General features: G+C 39.4%; 2 protein-coding genes across 13 annotated transcripts in view; one reads left to right on the forward strand and one right to left on the reverse strand.

Annotated features, from left to right (window-relative positions):
- LOC138434226 (multidrug resistance-associated protein 1-like) overlaps positions 1 to 20,880 on the reverse strand; it is a 102,771-nt gene that overhangs the window by 73,610 nt on the left and 8,281 nt on the right. For 6 of the 9 annotated variants that reach the window (XM_069578466.1, XM_069578435.1, XM_069578424.1 and 3 more), the window contains 3 exons: positions 8,241 to 8,388; positions 7,421 to 7,563; positions 1,772 to 1,949 (listed from right to left, as the gene is read on the reverse strand). In XM_069578466.1, the coding sequence (XP_069434567.1) occupies positions 1,772 to 1,949; positions 7,421 to 7,563; positions 8,241 to 8,388 (469 nt within the window). The remainder of the gene's footprint in view (positions 1 to 1,771; positions 1,950 to 7,420; positions 7,564 to 8,240; positions 8,389 to 20,880) is intronic. The other 3 variants (XM_069578457.1, XM_069578446.1, XM_069578485.1) reach the window with 1 other exon arrangement.
- The window catches only part of LIPI (lipase I), a 154,860-nt gene continuing 144,994 nt past the window's right edge, over positions 11,015 to 20,880 (forward strand). For 2 of the 4 annotated variants that reach the window (XM_069578531.1, XM_069578501.1), the window contains exon 1: positions 11,060 to 11,197. The gene's annotated coding sequence lies outside the window, so the exon portion shown is untranslated. Of the gene's footprint in view, positions 11,198 to 12,198; positions 14,834 to 20,880 lie in introns of those variants that run through there. The other 2 variants (XR_011254689.1, XM_069578520.1) reach the window with 2 other exon arrangements.

A 20,880-nucleotide genomic window follows, 5' to 3' on the forward strand; every position in this document is an offset into this window, starting at 1 on the left:
TTAGTTCCTCTTCACTTTCTGCCATAAGGGTGGTGTCATCTGCATATCTGAGGTTATTATTTCTCCCAGCAATCTTGATTCCAGGTTGTGCTTCTTCCAGCCCAGCATTTCTCATGATGTACTCTGCATAGAAGTTAAATAAGCAGGGTGACAATATACAGCCTTGACGTACTCCTTTTCCTATTTGGAACCAGTCTGTTGTTCCATGTCCAGTTCTAACTGTTGCTTCCTGACCTGCATACAGGTTCCTCAAGAGGCAGGTCAGGTGGTCTGGTATTTCCAACTCTTTCAGAATTTTCCACAGTTTATTGTGATCCACACAGTCAAAGGCTTTGGCATAGTCAATAAAGCACTGTGACACAGAGCTAATTATACAGGACTTCCCTGGTGGCTCAAATGGTAAAGAATCTGCCTGCAATGCGGAAGACCCAGGTTCAATGCCTGGGTCGTAAAGATCCACTGGAGAAGGAAATGGCAACACACTCCAGTATTTTTGCCTGGAAAATTCCATGGACAGAGGATCCTGGCAGGCTACAGTCCAAGGGGTCGCAAAGAGTTGGACACAACTGAGCAATTAGCACTTTCAGTTTCGCACAGAGCTAGGTTTACTACAAGTTCAGTTATATTCTGGCTCATTGGGCTTGGATCATTCTAGAATCTCTAAAATCACCTGCTGCCTCCATTTTGGCCTAATATGGCCAAATGATCTGTGACACTTCAGGTCCAGGTCAACAAATCCTACAGTTTTCCCAAAGATTATTTCAAGGCTCCTTTCTATTTGAAACCTTCCTTAACTGTCTTCAAATATTGTAAACTTCCTGCTCCTCTGATTTCTTAAAACATCTGCATTTATTGATAGTTTCACACATTTATCATGTATGCTTAATAGTCCCCTAGTTTTGAAGGTAATGGCTCATTTATTCATTTACTCAGTCTTCCAACTTTTATAAAAATATGTGAAAGCCACTGTCTTGGATGATAAAGGTACAATAGGTAAGTTAAGTTCCTATTCCAAATCTGAAGAGCACAGATTGACAGTTCAGTTCAGTTCAGTTCGGTCACTCAGTCGTGTCCGACAGATTGACAGAGGACTACAGAATAAGAAGGCAAAATATATTTTTGACTGAATAACTCAGTAATAACAACAGAAGGGAGGAAGGCTTTTAATTGTTTATAATTATGATGTAAATAGGCTCTGAATGATAAAGAGGTGATATTTAAAACTGCATTTTCAAGAAAGGATAAATTAAACTTTAGAGTTATGCTAGGTATAAGGGTCAACCAGCTTTTGGCGTCAGTAGGAGGGGGATTAGACTCAAAGATAAGCAGATAACAACTCTGTAGAGAAGTATGGCTTTGTTTCATGAAAAAGTAGAGTGAGCAGAGGAAGAAGCAAAAGGTGTTAATGTAGAAGGAAAATGACCATGGAAATTAATTTATTGATACATAAATACAGACAATCATGAAATAGTCAATTCCATTCATTTTCTGAGGAGGAGTTAAGTGACATGAAGAGTGGACAAAGAACATCATTTAGTTTCAGGCATTAGGGTTGACTAGAAGCTTCAGGAAATATAGAGAGAGGACCCTGTAAAGAAATTGATGTAACCAATATTGATGAGTCAAAGTTATTTTTCAGCAAAATAAATATATATTCAAAGGGCATGCTAGAAATTTTTTAAATACTACTTCTATTTCTTCAGATCCCTTATTTTAAAGCACATATTGGACACAGTCCACTTAGAAACTTGGAATTTTTTAAATCTCTTACCTTTTTGTAGATCAGTCCAATTACAGCTGTCTTAATTTTTGCTGAAGTGAGCATTTTAAAACGCTGGTATTGCTGAAGGATCAGGGTTTGCAAAAAGACTACAACAAAAAGCGCCAAAGCATAGCCATAACCACTCCAGCCAAAATCTGGGCGTTGTTCACAGAAAAGGATCATTTGCCTGAAGGTCATATACAAATCGAGAAGAGGGAAGAAGTGTTAAACATCCAAAGCAATAAAATACACGTGTGAACTAAGTACTGTCAAAATGTTACACACACATACACACACACATTCTTGCCTGCTCTTTTTATCCACTTGTCCAATTTTGCATCCTTCCTCCCTTTATTTTTACTCACGCTTTATATAAATAAGGCCAGATGCAGGAGACCTGAGTTTTATTCTAGGAGGAAATGGCAGCCCACTCCAGTATTCTTGCCTGGAAAATCCTATTCACAGGGGACCCTGGCAGGCTACAATCCATGGGGTCACAAAAGAATCGGACACGACTGACTGACTGAGCACACACTCACACTCAGTCAACACTTAGCTTCTCAGGCTTCTGGGTAGAAAGGTATTTTCTAGTTTTCACACAGTAATCTCATCAATATTGTACAGGAGGTGATGACCAAAACCATTCCAAAGACAAAGAAATTCCAGAAAGCAAAGTGGTTGTATGAAGAGGCCTTACAAATAGCTGAAAAAAGAAGAGAAGCAAAAGGCAAAGGAGAAAAGGAAAGATATATCCACCTGAACACGGAGTCCCAGAGAATAGCATGGAGAGATAAGAAAGCCTTCTTAAGTGAACAGTGCAAAGAAATAGAGGAAAACAATAGAATGAGAAAGGCTAAAGATCTCTTCAAGAAAACTGGAGATACCAAAGGAACATTTCATGCAAAGATGGGCTCGATAAAGGACAGAAATGGTATGGACCTAACAGAAGCAGAAGATATTAAGAAGAGGTGGCAAGAATACATAGAAGAACTATACAAAAAAAGTCTTAATGACCCAGATATCCATGATGGTGTGGGCACTCCCCTTAAGCCACCTCATTGGAAAAGACCCGGATGCTGGAAAGGATTGAGGGCAGGGCGAGAAGTGGGTGACAGAAGATGAGGTGGCTGGATGGCATCACCAAGTCTGAGCGAATTGCGGGAGATGGTGAAAGACAAGGAGGACTTGCATGCTGCAGTTCATGGGGTTGCAAAGATTCGGACATGACTTAGTGACTGAACAACAACAAGGAAGCCCCTTAAAGACTCAGCATCCAGGGTACCCTCTTTCTAACACAGGCTAAAATTCCAAACTCTCATAAAAAAAGGAGGAATTCAGCATGCATCATGTATAAAACAGTCTGGTCATATCGAACTACTCTTATCAACTAGGGTAAGTGGGAACCCTCCTGAAATTCAAGTTCTAATTGCCAGCCTGAGGCCAGCCATATAAATAATCTTTCCAAAGGACGGCAGTCAGGTCTGTTAATTTAATTCTGCAGAAAATCTAATGCGTATTTCAAATTTAGCAAATTGCTCTCCTTACTCTTTTTTGAGCCTTCTGTATGTCAGTAAATGGTAATTCATTCATCTTGTGACAAACAAAAACTCTGAAGGCACCATGACTCCTTTTTTTTTTTCCTTTCAACCTACATTCAACTATCAAGGTATAATGTTGACTCTACTTTTAAAATAAAGCCAGAATCTGACCACTATCACCTTCCTTGCCACAATCTTGAAGCTGCCATTGACTTCTGCCTGGATTACCATAGTTGGCTAATAGCTGCTGCTTCTTCCACTCTTGCTCCTCTTTACTTCATTTTCTAAATAGCTACTAGAGTGATTCCTATGAAACTGCAGTCTAATGATATCATTCTATGCTCAAAATCTTCCAGAGGTTTCCTTTCTAACACGAAATGAAAGCCTGTATCATCACATTCTCTGCATGTGTGCTGAATTGCTCAGTTGTGTCCAGCTCTTTGCAACCCCATGGACTGCAGCCTGCCAGGCTCCTCTGTCTATGGAATTCTCCAGGCAAGAATACTGGAGTGGGTTGCCAGTTCCTATTCCAGGGGATCTTCTTGACCCAGGAATCGAACCTGAGTCTCCTGCATCTCCTGTATTGCAGACAGATTCTTTACTGCTGAAACACTGGGAAAGCCCCACTCACATTCTGTAAGGCCCTTGAACATCTTTTTAGCTGCCCAAACTTTCTGACCTCAGTCTTTTTTTTCTCCCTGCCCCCACAATGTCTTTATTTTTTTTAAATTGGAATATACTTGCTTTACAATGTTGTGTTAGTTTATGCTTTTCAACATCACAATTCAGCTATAAGTATACATTTATTAACCTCCCTCTTGAGCCTCCCTCCCAGCCCCCAAACCTATCCCTCTAGCTCATCACAGAGCACTGAGCCGAGCTCCCTGTGCCATATAGCGGCTTCGCACTAGCTGTCTGTGTTACACATGGTAGTGTATATATCTGACCTCAATCTTACCACTTTTCCTCTCAGCTTCCCTGCTCCACTCACTTGCCTCCTATGAGTTTTCAAAAATACCAAGCATGCTGCTGTCTCATAGCTTTAGCCCTCTTTGTTCTTCCTATTTGCAACAGATATATCTTGGCTTCCTCCCTAACTTCGTTCAGAACTGTGTTCAAGTTTCACCACTATAATCAATGTCTTCCCTAACCACCTCACAGAAAACAGCAACTTCCAGTCCCTCAGACCAGTGTGCTCTGCCCCACTACCTCACCATACTGTTTTCCTTAGCAGTAATTACCTCTTAATAAAATTTATACTTATTCATTTATTGTTTATCTCTCCCTTCTAGGTGTCATCAGAGCAGGGACTTTTTGATTTTTGCTCAATTCCCATGGTCTACTTAGGACAGTTTGGCATATAACATGAACGTGAAGTTGCTCAGTCATGTCTGACTCTTTGCGACCCCATGGACTATAGCCTACCAGGTTCCTTTGTCCATGGGATTTTCCAGGCAATAGTACTGGAGTGGATTGCCATTTCCTTCTCCAAGGGATCTTCCCAACCCAGGGATAGAACCTGGGTCTCCCTCACCGTAGACAGACGCTTTACCGTCTGAGCCACCAGGGAAGTCGTCTGGCATATAGTAGGTGCTTAATAAATATGGGCCAAATATGTGCCTGGATGTGATTTGGGATCTGGCAACTCAGAATTAATTTTATTTTCATGAATTAAATTGTTCTGAAAAACTCCAATTGAAAACATTCAAAACAAAAAATTTATAATAATTGGTTAATAAAAAAATCTTTCCTTATACCCTTGGAGGCATATAATCAAGGAGACATATAATCAAAGACTCAATTTTACTGTCTGCTCATGAATCCTTGCATATGGACACTATTAGAAATAGAAATTACTTAAATATTTTCTCTATATTTACACATAAATACATGCATTGTTATGTATTATTATTTGCTTGGCTGATAAAGTTCAATTCCAAAAAGTCACTCAGTTGTGTCCAATTCTTTGCAACCCCATGGACTACAAAGTCTATGGAATTCTCCAGGCTAGAATACTAGAGTGGGTAGCCGTTCCCTTCTCCAAGAGATCTTCCCAACCCAGGGATTGAACTTAGGTCTCCTGTATTGCAGGTGGATTCTTTACCAGTTGAGCCACCAAGGAAACCCACACATAAATACATGCGTATATATATTTATATAGTATTACCTTGGCTATTTGTAAGGCCTCCCCAGACAGCCATTTTGCTTTTTCACATTTCTTTTCCATGGGGATGGTCTTGATCCCTGTCTCCTGTACAATGTCACGAACCTCATTCCATAGTTCATCAGGCACTCTGTCTATCAGATCTAGGCCCTTAAATCTATTTCTCACTTCCACTGTATAATCATAAGGGATTTGATTTAAGTCATATCTGAATGGTCTAGCGGTTTTCCCTATTTTCTTCAATTTGAGTCTGAATCTGGTAATAAGCCGTTCATGATCTGAGCCACAGTCAGCTCCTGGTCTCGTTTTTGTTGACTGTATAGAGCTTCTCCATCTTTGGCTGCAAAGAATATAATCAATCTGATTCCAGAGTTGACCATCTGGTGATGTCCATGCGTAGAGTCTTCTCTTGGGTTGTTGGAAGAGGGTGTTTGCTATCACCAGTGCATTTTCTTGGCAAAACTCTATTAGTCTTTGCCCTGCTTCATTCCGCATTTCAAGGCTAAATTTACCTGTTACTCCAGGTGTTTCTTGACTTCCTGCTTTTGCATTCCAGTCCCCTATAAAGAAAAGGACATCTTTTTGGGGTGTTAGTTCTAAAAGGTCTTGTAGGTCTTCATAAAACCGTTCAACTTCAGTTTCTTCAGCGTTACTGGTCGGGGCATAGACTTGGATAACTGTGATATTGAATGGTTTGCCTTGGAGACAAACAGAGATCATTCTGCCTTTTTTGAGATTGCATCCACGTACTGCATTTGGGACTCTTTTGTTGACCATGATGGCTACTCCATTTCTTCTGAGGGATTCCTGCCTGCAGTAGTAGACGTAATGGTCATCTGAGTTAAATTCACCCATTCCAGTCCATTTTAGTTTGCTGATTCCTAGAATGTCGATGTTCACCCTTGCCATCTCTTGTTTGACCACTTCCAATTTGCCTTGATTCATGGACCTGACATTCCAGGTTCCTATGCAATATTCAAAATATTCAAAAGCAGAGACATTACTTTGCCGACTAAGGTCCATCTAGTCAAGGCTATGGTTTTTCCTGTGGTCATGTATGGATGTGAGAGTTGGACTGTGAAGAAGGCTGAGCACCGAAGAATGGATGCTTTTGAACTGTGGTGTTGGAGAAGACTCTTGAGAGTCCCTTGGACTGCAAGGAGATACAACCAGTCCATTCTGAAGGAGATCAACCCTGGGATGTCTTTGGAAGGAATGATGCTAAAGCTGAAACTCCAGTACTTTGGCCACCTCATGCGAAGAGTTGACTCATTGGAAAAGACTCTGATGCTGGGAGGGATTGGGGGCAGGAAGAGAAGGGGATGACAGAGGATGAGATGACTGGATGGTATCACTGACTTGATGGACGTGAGTCTGAGTGAACTCCGGGAGATGGTGATGGACAGGGAGGCCTGGCGTGCTGCGATTCACAGGGTCGCAAAGAGTCGGACATGACTGAGCGACTGAACTGAACTGAACTGACCTTGGTTGATAAAGTTCTATTCCAAAAAGGTCGCAGCAAAGAACAATAGTAAAGGTATGTGTCATTTCATTTCCTAAACATATAAACTCAAGCCAGATTTCCTAGATTTGTGTTGTGACTCTTGCGTTTTCTAGTTGTGTGGTCTTAGGCAAATTACAGAGATTTCTTTGTTTCTACATTGTGCTAGTGAGTACAATATTACTTCCTACATTGTAGGATTGCTGTAAAAATTAGATTAGATAATTAATATAAAGATTTTAGAATAGTGTTAATACATGGTTGTTTCAATAATTACTATATTATCGTAATTCACATTCATATCACAAGCAAATTTAATAGAATGCCTGTATCCTAAATAAAACCTGTAATATGAACTCACTCCACTCTTTTTTAGTACATTTTTAAAGTGAAACAGTAAGCTTTCTTATGAGGTACTTGTGCGAAAGGAAAAAAAAAACAAAACTGCAACTTACTTCATTATGAGTGGGCTAGTGAAGGACAAAACATCAGCCAATACTTTGAATAAAGCAACCTTAATCAAGACAAACTTAAAAGTGTTCCATAATGCCCGGAGTAGAGATGGCTTCCTGGTGTGTGCCTCTTTATGAAAAGATGACTACATAATTAAAGAAAGCAAAAACAATAAGAAAAGAGAACAGAACTAATCCATAAAATATATATAATCATAAAATTAGTAATGTACTCCAAAGATAACAAAGCAACATGACAGGAATAAGTTCAATTAAACTTGAAAACAAGGTCCCTGTTATTGGTATAGACTGGTGCCAAACCACTTGGTGTTATTCATACCATGTGGCATAAACAGAAAAACAAACCATTTTTTTGTATCACTGTTGTGAGTTTTGAAACTGTTTCACTGATACAGTTTTTATCTTCAAATTATATTTTCTTTTTGAGAAGTCTAGCGTGTGTGCATGATGCTACATGTGAAGAACCTACTCTTGCCCCCCATAAGTCTTGGCCTTGGCCACTACATGACTCACTTTGACCAATAGATATGATGCTCTGAGATATGGAAACTATCTTTGCTACCATGGATAAGGAAGGATCCTGGTGAGAAGCCCCAAATTATATACATATAACACACTTGCTCCCGAGCTTTAAAGAGATGCTGAATAATTTGATGACAGAAATTAGCTTTAATAACAGCTAGTATTGTTAGGGAAATGACATGTTATTTACCATATTTAAGGGATTTTCTATATTAATAATAATATCTCATACATATTTGGAACAAGTTATGCAGTTAAGTACTAAGGATTTAATAGTTACCTTTACTTTTTGCCTCTCTTGAGTCCTTAAAACTTCCTTCCTCCACTGTTTCTCAAAGATGGGACACACAGTATAGGAGGAATCGCTTTCATTAAGTTCAAAAAGATCCTCTCTTTCCAAAGGTTTCTTATAGCCTAAAATAATTATTCTAGAAATGAAAGAGCAAGGAAAACAATTCATGAAAACCAACAATTGTTTAAACTGCATACATTTGTTTCACTTCGTGATTTATTTTATTGATCAGGTTGGACTCACTACAGTGTGTGTTTGAAAAATCATACAACTCTATCCTGAAGTTCAATAATATATAATAATCCTTTGTAGCTTTTAAAAGGGCTGTTTAGATATCCAATTACTCAGTGAAACACTAATTTCATTTACTCATCTCATATTGGAGACACCCACCTACTCTGTTTCCTTTTCTGTTGTTTAGTTGCTTCAGTCACGTCCAGCTCATTTGCAACCGCATGGACTATAGCTCACCAGGCTCCTCTGTCCATGGAATTTCCCAGTCCAGAATCCTGAAGTGGGTTGCCATTTCCTTCTCCAGGGAATTCTCCAGACCCAGGGACTGAACTGCATCTCCTGCACTGGCAGGCAGATTCTTTACCACTGAGCCACCAGCAAAACCCACTCTTACCTCCCTTGCTGCTGCTGCTAAGTCGCTTCAGTCATGTCCAACTCTGTGCAGCCCCACAGATGGCAGCCCACCAGGCTCCCCCGTCCCTGGGATTCTCCAGGCAAGAACACTGGAGTGGGTTGCCATTTCCTTCTCTGCTTACCTCCCTTACTGGAACTTAAATAGCTAATATTGACAGTAAGATATTCACTCCAAAACCCACATTTGATTTTTAAGCTTGTGTGAAAATAGAAATGAATATGTCCTCTGCTGGGACTATATAGACCCTCTGACACTTGACTTCACAGAGTGTCCAAGTGGAGGACCTCTATCTGCCGCATCAACTTGGGTCTCGGTCAAATATGACTTACTTTGACCAATAGAACATGAGTCAATATTACAGAGCCATTTTGGAGCTGAAGCCTTAAGATACCGTCAGTCTGTTAGTACTTCCACATTTCTCCACTCAAAGAGCTTGCTCCAGAGTACATTGTGAGTAATTATGCAAGAACAATATTTCTAAACTGGGCTTGTCCCAGGAAAACTAAAGCACATGGTCTAGTTATACCACAGATGATATTGTTGCAGACAATGATTTATATTTATCTTACATCCATTCCTTCTGCCTCATCATCTTTCTACTGACTAGAATTTGATATTTATTCAGTTGAAAATCTCTTGAACTCAGAGTAAGTCCATATTCCAACCATAGAGTTATGAACTATTGGTCTAAATCAGTCCCTGTAGTTCAGTTTAGTCACTCAGTCATGTCCAACTCTTTTCGACCCCTGGACAGCAGCACTCCAGGCCTCCCTGTCCATCACCAACTCCTGGCGTTCACTCAAACTCATGTTCATTGAGTTGGTGATGCCATTGAACCATCTCATCCTCTGTTATCCCCTTCTCTTCCCACCTTCAATCTTTCCCAGCATCAGGGTCTTTTCCAATGAGTCAGTTCTCGGCATTAGGTGGCCAAAGTATTGGAGTTTCAGCTTCAACATCAGTTCTTTCAATGAATATTCAGGACTGATTTCCTTTAGGATGGACTGGCTGCATCTCTTTACAGTGCAAGGGACTCACAAGAGTCTTCTCCAACACCAATTGATGTTCTTCTCCAATTGATGTTCAAAATCATCAATTCTTCGGTGCTCACCTTTCTTTACAGTCCAACTATCACATCCATACATGACCACTGGAAAAACTGTAGCCTTGATTAGACAGACCTTTGTTAGCAAAGTAACGTGTCCCTGTAATCTCATAACTATTTGCTTGACATTAATAAGTCAGTTAAGGCTGTGGCTCAGATGGAAGAATCTGCCTGCAATGTGGGAGACCTGGGTTCAATCCCTGGGTTGGGAAGATCCCCTAGAAAAGGGAATGGCTACCCACTCCAATATTCTTGCCTAGAGAATTCCATGAATAGAGGTTATAATCCATGGGGTCATAAAGAGTCAGACATGACTGCGCAACTAATACTTTCACTTCAAAGCTAAAAAATCTATTAAAAAAAATCTACTGAAGAGAACTCTCTATTTCAAAAGATGACACAAAACAGGGAGTTCCGTGGTGTCCTAGTGGTTAGGATTTCAGGCTTTCACTACTGTGACCAGGGTTCAACCCCTGGTGGGGGAACTGAGATCCCACCAGCCTCACAAAAATTTTAAAAGTAAAAAGAAAAGGAGACCCAAAACTTCAAAATGAGAAAAATGTGTGCCTCCCTTTTCCTGAGCTTTCCTCCGTCCTCCCTGTACTGAAGACATGATGGTCTGAAATGGAGAAGCTATCTTTGCCACCATGGGTGAATAGCCAAATACTGAGGATGGGGTGGAAAGAAAGAAGAAGCCTGGATAGAAGAAGCAGGATAAAGGCTGGTGTGTAGGGAACAAGGTATAAGGAAGGTTGAGAAGTGCTTGCAAACGAGACTCTCAACCAGGGCTGAACATTCTTGCAAACGAGATGTTCAGCTAAGAATCCTCTGTTTGTTCCCGTGGGAAAAGAACATTTCTTGCACACAAGGATGTTTCTCTGATTCCTCAAAAGGAACAGACCCAGGGACAAAACGGATTATAAGTTGATAAGGAAGTTCCCCAAAACAAAGTCTTAGCTGCAGTAAATAAGTCAAGGTAAAGGTTATCTTGTCCTGCGCCTGCGCACTGTATAGTCTCTGAATCATAGTGCTTGGCAACTTGCCCTGTAGGTTGTTGTGCAAGGGATATAAAATAAAGCAGCTGTAAGAAGCAAGTGTTAAAATACAAAGATTCAAACCACTCTGCAGTGTTGGTGTTCATTCTGTTGCCAGCATCTGGCGCCCAACGTGGGGTACAACGGAACCAAAAGGGTAAGCACCCCGGGGCAAAAGGCTGAAAGGGGGGCTTTCGGGAAATAGAGAAAAAGAGAAAAGAATAAAAATCCGAAAGGGTGAACACCCCAGAGCAAAAGGCTGAAAGGGGGACTTTTGAGAAAAAGAAAAAAGAATAAAAATCCGAAAGGGAGAGCACCCCAGAGCGAAACGCTGAAAGGGGGACTTTCGAGAAATAGAAAAATAAGAAAAAAAGAACCAAACAAAGAAAAAAGAAAAAAAGAAAAAACTATGGGGAATTCCCCGTCTTTAAAGTCACAATATATGGAGCTGGTTAAGGGGCTCCTGCCTTCTATAGGAATTAAAATGTCTACTCGCCGCTTGAGTGAGTTATTCTGTCTTATAGAGCAGCATTGTTATTGGTTTCAATATCAAACAGAAGTACAGCTAAATTTGAAGGAATAAAAAGCAGTGCAAAAAGAGTTAAGAAGGCAGCATCAAAAAAGAAATGTGATTCCTTTAAGGCTGTGGACTCTATGTAACGCTATAACACAGGCTTTAAAATTAATGGCTGCTGATAGTGAGGCCACCTCATGTTATCTTGAGGAGGGGGCTTCATCTCGGCCTCCGCCCAAACCTCCGGATGATAGTAAAGATTCATCCACTGAGTCAGATAGAGATGTGAGTTCTGGGGAGGATTCAGATTCTGTAGAGGCAATGACTACTGCCTTTCAGAAGGTTTTATCAAATAAAAAGCGAACTTCCAAGGCTGTTAAATCTTCTGCACCACCTTACGCATCCTTATTTCCAGTAGCTGCCGACAAGGCTGAGGTAGAGAGAGAGAGTCAGTGGTTTTGGAAGTACGGGAAAAGGTATATTTTGGGAAATGCTCATTAATGACTCTTGTCCTTAAATGTCACTGATTATTGAAGGTAAACAGTTTGAAGGATTAGTGGATACAGGAGCAGATGTTTCAGTTATTTCTCTCCAGCAGTGGCCTAATGACTGGAAAAAAGAAAAAATTCCTCTTGTTTTAACAGGCTTAGGATCAATAGCAGATGTGTGGAGAAGAGCTCAACATTTGTCATGCCAATTGTCTAATGGAAAGAAAGTATTTTTACATTGTTAATATACCTATTAATATCTGGGGAAGGGATCTTTTATTTTCTTTAGGAACAATGCTCACCATCTCGTCGGAAAGCTTGTGGCCACTGCTCAGATTCCTCGAGCTCTCCCACTAAAATGGTTAACTGATATCCCTAAATGGGTTGAGCAGTGGCCGCTTCCAAAAGTGAAGCTCGAGGCTTTAGAACAGTTAGTAAAAGAACAGCTTCAATCTGGCCATATTGAACCTTCCACGTCTCCTTGGAATTCTCCTATTTTTGTCATTAAGAAAAAATCTGGTAAATGAAAAATGTTGACTGATTTAAGGGAAGTTAACAAATGTATAGAACCTATGGGAGCTTTGCAATTAGGTCTCCCTTCTCCTGCTTTGATTCCACAGGATTGGTCTTTGATAGTTTTAGATTTGAAGGATTGTTTTTTTTTAATATTCCTTTGCAAATAAAAGATAGAAATAAATTTGCTTTTACTATTCCAGTGTATAATCATGGGCAGTGTCAGATAACCTTACTATATAGACAGGAAATTTTACTTTAAATATTAATGATCCTAAGGGGCCATTTCAAGTTCATTTGCATATTAATAAATCTTACTCTGCTATAGCATGTATAAAATTTCCTTATTCTTTACTGTATGGGCAATGGATTTGGAATGAAATTTTGGGAGTTATATCATGTTCTGATTATAACTTGACTCAATGTATAAATCGTTCCTGGTGGGAAAATGTTGAAAACAAGATGGTCCATTCCAGTAATTATTCTTTGGTCATTGTGAAAGCACGGACCGAACTTTGGTTGCCTGTTAATCTTACTCGACCTTGGTCAGACTCTTTTGCTGTCACTCATCTTGTGAATGCTGTACAAACTCTTCTCCATCGATCTCGAAGAATGCTTGGCATTGTCATCGCATCAATTCTCGCAGTGGCTTCAGTAACAGCAACAGCAACTGTAGCAGGTCTTGCTTTGCATCAAGGCATACGGACTGCTGATTTTGTCAGGGAGTGGCATAAAGATGCTCATTTATTGTGGCAACAACAGCATGATTTGGACGCTCAGTTGGCTACTGATGTATTGAATTTACAACACACTGTTTCCTGGTTAGGAGATCAAGTGACTGTGTTAGCTACAAAGAGTGTGTTAAAATGTGATTGGAACTCATCTCACCTATGTGTAACCCCTGTTCCCTTTAATATGAGTGAGGGTTAGGAAAAGGTGAAAAGGTCTTTAGTGGGACACCAAAATTTAACTGCTAAAACTATGGAATTAAAACAAACTATATTGTCAACTTTTAGTAAGACGCTGCCTGATATTCTTGGTTCTGATATACTGAAGAGTCTTCAAGAAGGATTAGATAACCTTAATCCTTTAGGGCATGTATCTACATTGTTAACAACATCCTTTGTAAATACTTTGTTAATTGTTGCTTTATGTTTTATTGCTTTTATAGTCTACCGGTGCTGGCAAAAAGGGAAACAATTGAAAGAAGAAGCTTTGCGTATTCAAGTGCGTATTCAGCACCTGCAAGAAAAGAAAGGGGGAGATGTAGGGAACAAGGTATAAGGAAGGTTGAGAAGTGCTTGCAAACGAGACTCTCAACCAGGGCTGAACATTCTTGCAAACGAGATGTTCAGCTAAGAATCCTCTGTTTGTTCCCATGCGAAAAGAACATTTCTTGCACACAAGGATGTTTCTCTGATTCCTCAAAAGGAACAGACCCAGGGACAAAACAGATTCTAAGTTGATAAGGAAGTTCCCCAAAACAAAGTCTTAGCTGCAGTAAATAAGTCAAGGTAAGGGTTATCTTGTCCTGCGCCTGCGCACTGTATAGTCTCTGAATCATAGTGCTTGGCAACTTGCCCTGTAGGTTGTTGTGCAAGGGATATAAAGTAAAGCAGCTGTAAGAAGCAAGTGTTAAAATACAAAGATTCAAACCACTCTGCAGTGTTGGTGTTCATTCCGTCGCCAGCACTGGTGTATTACCCAATAACATAAATTTTTTTTAAAAATCTATCTGTTTAAGCTATTATTATTTGAGTATTCTGTTATGTGAAGCACTCCTAAGTCATGTGTTTCAGATATACTCTGTTTTCAGCCTTATGACATGACTTGTTCAGTGAGAAATTAAACTTCCATTTAAATCTGGGCCTTCTGACTCTATAGATTCAGTTCTTTCATTATAAAGTATATTAGTCCAAGTGACCATAACAAAATATTACATTGCCCCAAATTGGAACTGCTTTCATTGTCATTGTTACTGAACAATCTGAATTGATTGACCCTGGAATGGATTTAAATCCCGTGGTAACCAGTCTCCACTGGATTCAATTTCACTTTTATTACACACTACCTAATATCATATTACAATTCATATTTAACAAAAAAGCTTAAATGTACTAAGAAAGGACCTTTTGTAATCGTGTTTCTGTTGGCTCAATATGCTGGACATTTTTCTGCAGTGCACTTTTAAAAACATATTAAGCAATAAACTACTTTAATGTCATATTAATTTCTTCTATCCCATTCCACAAAATAAATATTCGTTTTCAAAATAAAATTGCATTGATTTTCACAAAAGCATTTTTAATAACATTTACTGCCTCAGCATTTTGAGGTAGAACTGTGCAAAACTCAGCAGTTTTGGTTCATGGGGATAAGTGACCCCTGGCTTTCATGCTGAGTCTCCAAATAAAGAAGCATCTAAAAGTGACACTAAAGCCGAATTGACTGCAGTGTAGTTGGGCTCAGCAGTGACTTCCTTTTACCAGGTGTGTGCTTCTTCCACCTCTTTTGCTCTCTTCTGTGTCTAACTTTTACACATACGAATCCAGGAGAAGAGGAAGTGGTGCTTCTTTAAATCAATTGATAAAGCAGCTTTGGGGAAGCTTCTTGGACCAATAGTTGACCCTCCCAACAATGAAATGCACCAGATCCTACAAACTTGTGGACTTTAGTCCTTAAGCAATAATAAAGGTACATACAAGCATCTTGGTTTTTTATAGACTAATACACTTTTTTCAAAGGACAACTCTCTAAAGCACACAGAGGAATCATTTCTATTGGCTGTTAAACAGCAGGAACTCTAGGGCCTGGTCACAGGTTTTTTAATGTGATATACACCAGTACTTACTTACCCAAAGGCAGACAATGTCACTAAATGTAATATTTCCACTGTATATTCATTTTTATTACATTAGAGAGAATCTTGAGTGTCTTAACATTAACAAGTGTGCATAAATATCTTCTCCAACGGATATTAATGGTAGAAAACCAGTGGCAGTTGGCTAACAGGGTGAGATGAAATATACATTTTGCAGATGAGTAATAATTGAAATACTTGGAAAGTACAGATATATGGCAGCACCGTCAGTTTCATTATTGCTGTGCTGTGTGTGTTAAGTCACTTTCAGTTCAGTTCAGTTCAGCTGCTCAGTTGTGTCCAACTTTTTGCAACCCCATGAATCGCAGCACGCCAGGCCTCCCTGTCCATCACCATCTCCCAGAGTTCACTCAGACTCACATCCATTGAGTCAGTAATGCCATCCATCCATCTCATCCTCGGTCGTCCCCTTCTCCTCCTGCCCCCAATCCATCCCAGCATCAGAGTCTTTTCCAATGAATCAACTCTTCGCATGAGGTGGGCAAAGTACTGGAGCTTCAGCTTTAGTATCATTCCTTCCAAAGAAATCCCAGGGCTGATCTCCTTCAGAATGGACTGGTTGTATCTCCTTGCAGTCCAAGGGACTCTGGTCTTCTCCAACACCACAGTTCAAAAGCATCCATTCTTCGGCGCTCAGCCTTCTTCACAGTCCAACTCTCACATTCATACAGGAAAAACCATAGCCTTGACTAGACGGACCTTAGTCAGCAAAGTAATGTCTCTGCTTTTGAATATACTATCTAGGTTGGTCATAACTTTTCTTCCAAGGAGTAAGCGTCTTTTAATTTCAAGGCTGCAGTCACCATCTGCAGTGATTTTGGAGCCCCCAAAAATAAAGTGAGCCACTGTATCTACTGTTTCCCCATCCATTTCCCATGAAGTGATGGGACCAGATGCCATGATCTTCGTTTTTTGAATGTTGAGCTTTAAGCCATCTTTTTCACTCTCCTCTTTCACTTTCATCAAGAGGATTTTTAGCTCCTCTTCACTTTCTGCCATAAGGGTGGTGTCATCTGCATATCTGAGGTTATTGATATTTCTCCCGGCAATCTTGATTCCAGCTTGTGTTTCTTCCAGTCCAGTGTTTCTCATGATGTACTCTGCATAGAAGTTAAATAAGCAGGGTGACCATATACAGCCTTGACGTACTCCTTTTCCTATTTGGAACCAGTCTGTTGTTCCATGTCCAGTTCTAACTGTTGCTTCCTGACCTGCATACAGATTTCTCAAGAGGCAGGTCAGGTGGTCTGGTATTCCCATCTCTTTCAGAATTTTCCACAGTTTATTGTGATCCACACAGTCAAAGGCTTCGGCATAGTCAATAAAGCAGAAATAGATGTTTTTCTGGAACTCTCTTGCTTTTTCCATGATCCAGCGGATGTTGGCAATTTGATCTCTGGTTCCTCTGCGTTTTCTAAAACCAGCTTGAACATCAAGGAGTTCACGGTTCACGTATTGCTGAGTCACTTTAGTCATGTCTTTTTTGCGACCCTCTGCACTGCAGCCCACCAGGCTCCTCTGTCCAGGAGAGTCTGCAGGCAAGAATACTGGAGTGGGTAGCCATTCCCTTCTCCAGGGGATAACTTTCTGACCCAGGGATCGAACCTGGGTCTCCCATATTGCAGGCAGATTCTTTACTGTCTGAGCCACCAGGGAAGCCCTTATTATTGCTAATCATCTGTTTAAACATTTCTGGAAAGGGGTGATTGTATAATGGGAAAAGGGAAGGCGTTAGTTGGTATAAAAATCTTAGGATGAGACAAAGTCAGATAGTGTACAAATTTTACCAATATGTGAGGAAAAGGTAGGACAGATTGAATAGTGTATCCCCAGTTAAAATAATTCAATTGTGAACTATAAAAATTTTAACTAGATTTTTCCATGTATGTCAAGGGGATCATTCTATGACCATGATTATTATACACTGATGATAGATTATATTTGCTAATAAAATCTTCATAATTATTAATCATCAACATGATTTAAACAGCTACTGCCTTAGGAATTAAGGCTCATAAGCATATAATTTCCTAATCATTTTCATCATCTGAGGACATTTTAATCAAATTATTCATATAATTAGGGGAGCTTGAATTTGGCCTAGGAAATAATTTCTGACTTCATTCTGTAACTCAAAGAACAGATCTGAGAACACAATTAACCAGTGTCTTGAGAGACATTCTCTTAACAATAGCTATGATTCAGCTACAATTGTTTCATCACCAGATAAGCAATCACATTAGTTTAATGCCGATGATAGCTTCAGACAATGGCATGCCATGAAAATATTTCCTATCTAGTTCTGACATGTCAGAGTTAAACAGAAAATAAATGCAATATTCAAAAATCATAGCTTATTGGTTTCTTGATCTAAAATATAGACTTTAAGATATTGAGTTGCTATATTTTAAATTCTGCTGTTTTATTTGATATTAAATTTAATTTCAGCTTTGTACCTCATGCCTCCTAAAATTGTGTTTGTAATATTGAATATAAATGCATATTGTTTTCATTTGCCAAAATGCATATAGTTTGATAATAAAAGTTTTTAAAGTACATTTACTTAAAATTATTTGCATCATTTAAATTCTGTTAGCTTGTGACTTAAAAACGACAGTCTGAAAATTTTAAAGCCAGTGTAGATATCACTCTTATTCTCCATTCATGGATGAGACAGAACTCAGGTTTGAAAAACATATCTAAACATACACAAATTTGAAAAACCAAAATCATTAACTGTAAATAGTCCACATTTACATAGTTTCCATTTAAACTTTATTTTTTCTAGTGCATAATTTAATATAGCATATTGTCATAAAATTTCTGCAATCCTCTTTAAGTGATTCATAGATTTGTATAACTTAGAATTTTTATCATAATTCAACTTCTGCCCAATTATTTGCTTATCAAGTCTATCAGTTTTCTACTTCAACTTTTACAAAGATCACCAATAATTTTTACATTGCCAAATTCAGTGGAGAGTATTCATTTCTTATTTTAATTTTCAGTATTTGATCCTATTGGTCACTTAACTTTTTTTCCTTTTTTGACAGTTTTACCTTCCAATCACACTGTTTCTTTGGTTTGTCTGTTACATTCTGAATACTTAGAGTCCTTTGTAACTCTCCCTCCTCTTACTGTTTAAATACTGAGGATTCCCAATACACTGTTTGTTGAATAGATTCTCCTGCTTGATTTCAATGACATTCATGACTACAGATCTACAGTCAATGAGACTCAAATCCACAACTGTAAGCCTGAGATCTACATCTCCAACGTGTAAGTTTTTTTTTTTTTTAAATGGGGATGAGTCAGGCACCAGAAATTGAAACTTTGCTAAACTGAATTCACAAATTTTCACAATATCTGAAACTCTCAGTTATCTGACCCAGAAACCCAACGTTATTCAACGCTTTCCCCAGTTCTTCAATCTCCTCTTCCAATCTTTCTCTTAAATGTATTCCTTCCTGTTCATCATCTTTATATTTACTATAGTTCAGGTGGTAACCATAAATCTACCAAGATATTCAAAGAGCCTCCTAACCAGTCTCTCTCCATTTTCATCTCTTACATATATCCACAGAATTGATCAGGTGATTTTCTGAAGTGCAAATCGTATGTCACTCTCTATTTAAAATCCTTCAGGGCCTTCTCACTATCTTCAGAATATCCGACAGAACTCTTACTGATCTGTCCTTTCAACTTGATCTCTTGACATACCAGCTTGGAAGGGTCAGTTCTCCCCTGCCTCCATGATTTGTATATGGTGTTTGCTCAACTGGGAATGCCACTTTGGCTCAGTCCTATACTTTTTAAATGTTGGGTTAAGGCATTAATCACTTGTGAAACATTCCCAGTTTTGCAGACTTGGTTAAATGACAATTCTGAAAATTGTGTTTCTCCATCATGCTTAGACTGCCTTTTTGTGTAATTGGTAGTGTACTTTTTAATCTTTTTAATTCTATTATGAATTCCTGGAAGACAAGTTCTAGATCATTTATCTCTGCATTTTTAAAGGTTAGCATAATGTAGGACATCTAGCATGCAAAAAACTTTTTTTTTTAAAGCATTCATCTACTCTTAAAAACACGCTGGGTTAGCCAAAAAGTTCATTTGGATTTTTCCATACTATCGTACAGAAAAATCCAAATGAACTTTTTGCCTAACCTAACAGGGGAAATAGTGTCAGACTTTATTTTTTTGGGCTCCAAAATCACTGCAGATGGTGATTGCAGCCATGAAATTAAAAGACGCTTACTTCTTGGAAGAAAAGTTATGACCAACCTAGACAGCATATTCAGAAGCAGAGACATTACTTTGCCAACTAAGGTCCATCTAGTCAAGGCTATGGTTTTTCCAGTGGTCATGTATGGATGTGAGAGTTGGACTGTGAAGAAGGCTGAGTGCCGAAGAATGGATGCTTTTGAACTGTGGTGTTGGAGAAGACTCTGGAGAGTCCCTTGGACTGCAAGGAGATCCAACCAGTCCGTCCTAAAGGAGATCAGTCCTGGGTGTTCATTGGAAGGACTGATGCTGAAGCTGAAACTCCAGTACTTTGGCCACCTCATGCGAAGAGCTGACTCATTGGAAAAGACCCTGATGCTGGGAGGGATTGGGGGCAGGAGGAGAAGGGGACGACCGAGGATGAGATGGCTGGATGGCATCACTGACTCGATGGATGTGAATCTGAGTGAACTCCGGGAGTTGGTGATGGACAGGGAGGCCTGGCGTGCTGCGATTCATGGGGTCACAAAGAGTGGGACACGACTGAGCGACTGAACTGAACTGAACTGGATATTTGGAGATCAAATTGGGCAATTTTGTTTCTACCAACTATAGAGCAAGAGGCATTAAGTTAGAATGATCCATTTAGTTTCACATTATCATACATTTTCTGTTATAGGAGAAAACATAAAGAAAGTTGTTGAATGTATAAAATTAGAAAAAATGAACTCTTCTCATTCAATATGATATAATTCTTGTGTTAAAGCCCTTATCACATATTATAAATATTCTGTAAGATAAACCACATTATATGCCTTACAAAATGATTGTGTGTGTGTTTTAATGGGAGTATAAATAAGTATAAATGAGAAAATTTTCAGCAAAAAGCAGAATAGGTGGCTCAGATGGTAAGGAATCTGCCTGCGAGGCTGGAGACCTGGGTTTGATCCCTGGGTCAGGAAATCCTCTGAAGAAGGAAATGGCAACCCAAACCAATATTCTTGCCATTTCCTTCTCCAGAGAATTTCCTGATTCAGGAATCAAGTCCAGGTCTCCTGCGTTGTAGGCAGATTCCTTACCATCTGACCAACCCACTCCAGTATTCTTGAGTTTCCCTTGTCGGTCAGTCAGTAAAGAATCTGGCTGCAATGCAGGAGACCTGGGTTTGAGTCCTGGATCGGGAAGATTCCCTGGAGAAGGAAATGGCAACCCACTCCAGT

This window comes from Ovis canadensis, chromosome 1, assembly GCF_042477335.2.
Source record: "Ovis canadensis isolate MfBH-ARS-UI-01 breed Bighorn chromosome 1, ARS-UI_OviCan_v2, whole genome shotgun sequence".
NCBI lineage: Eukaryota > Metazoa > Chordata > Mammalia > Artiodactyla > Bovidae > Ovis > Ovis canadensis.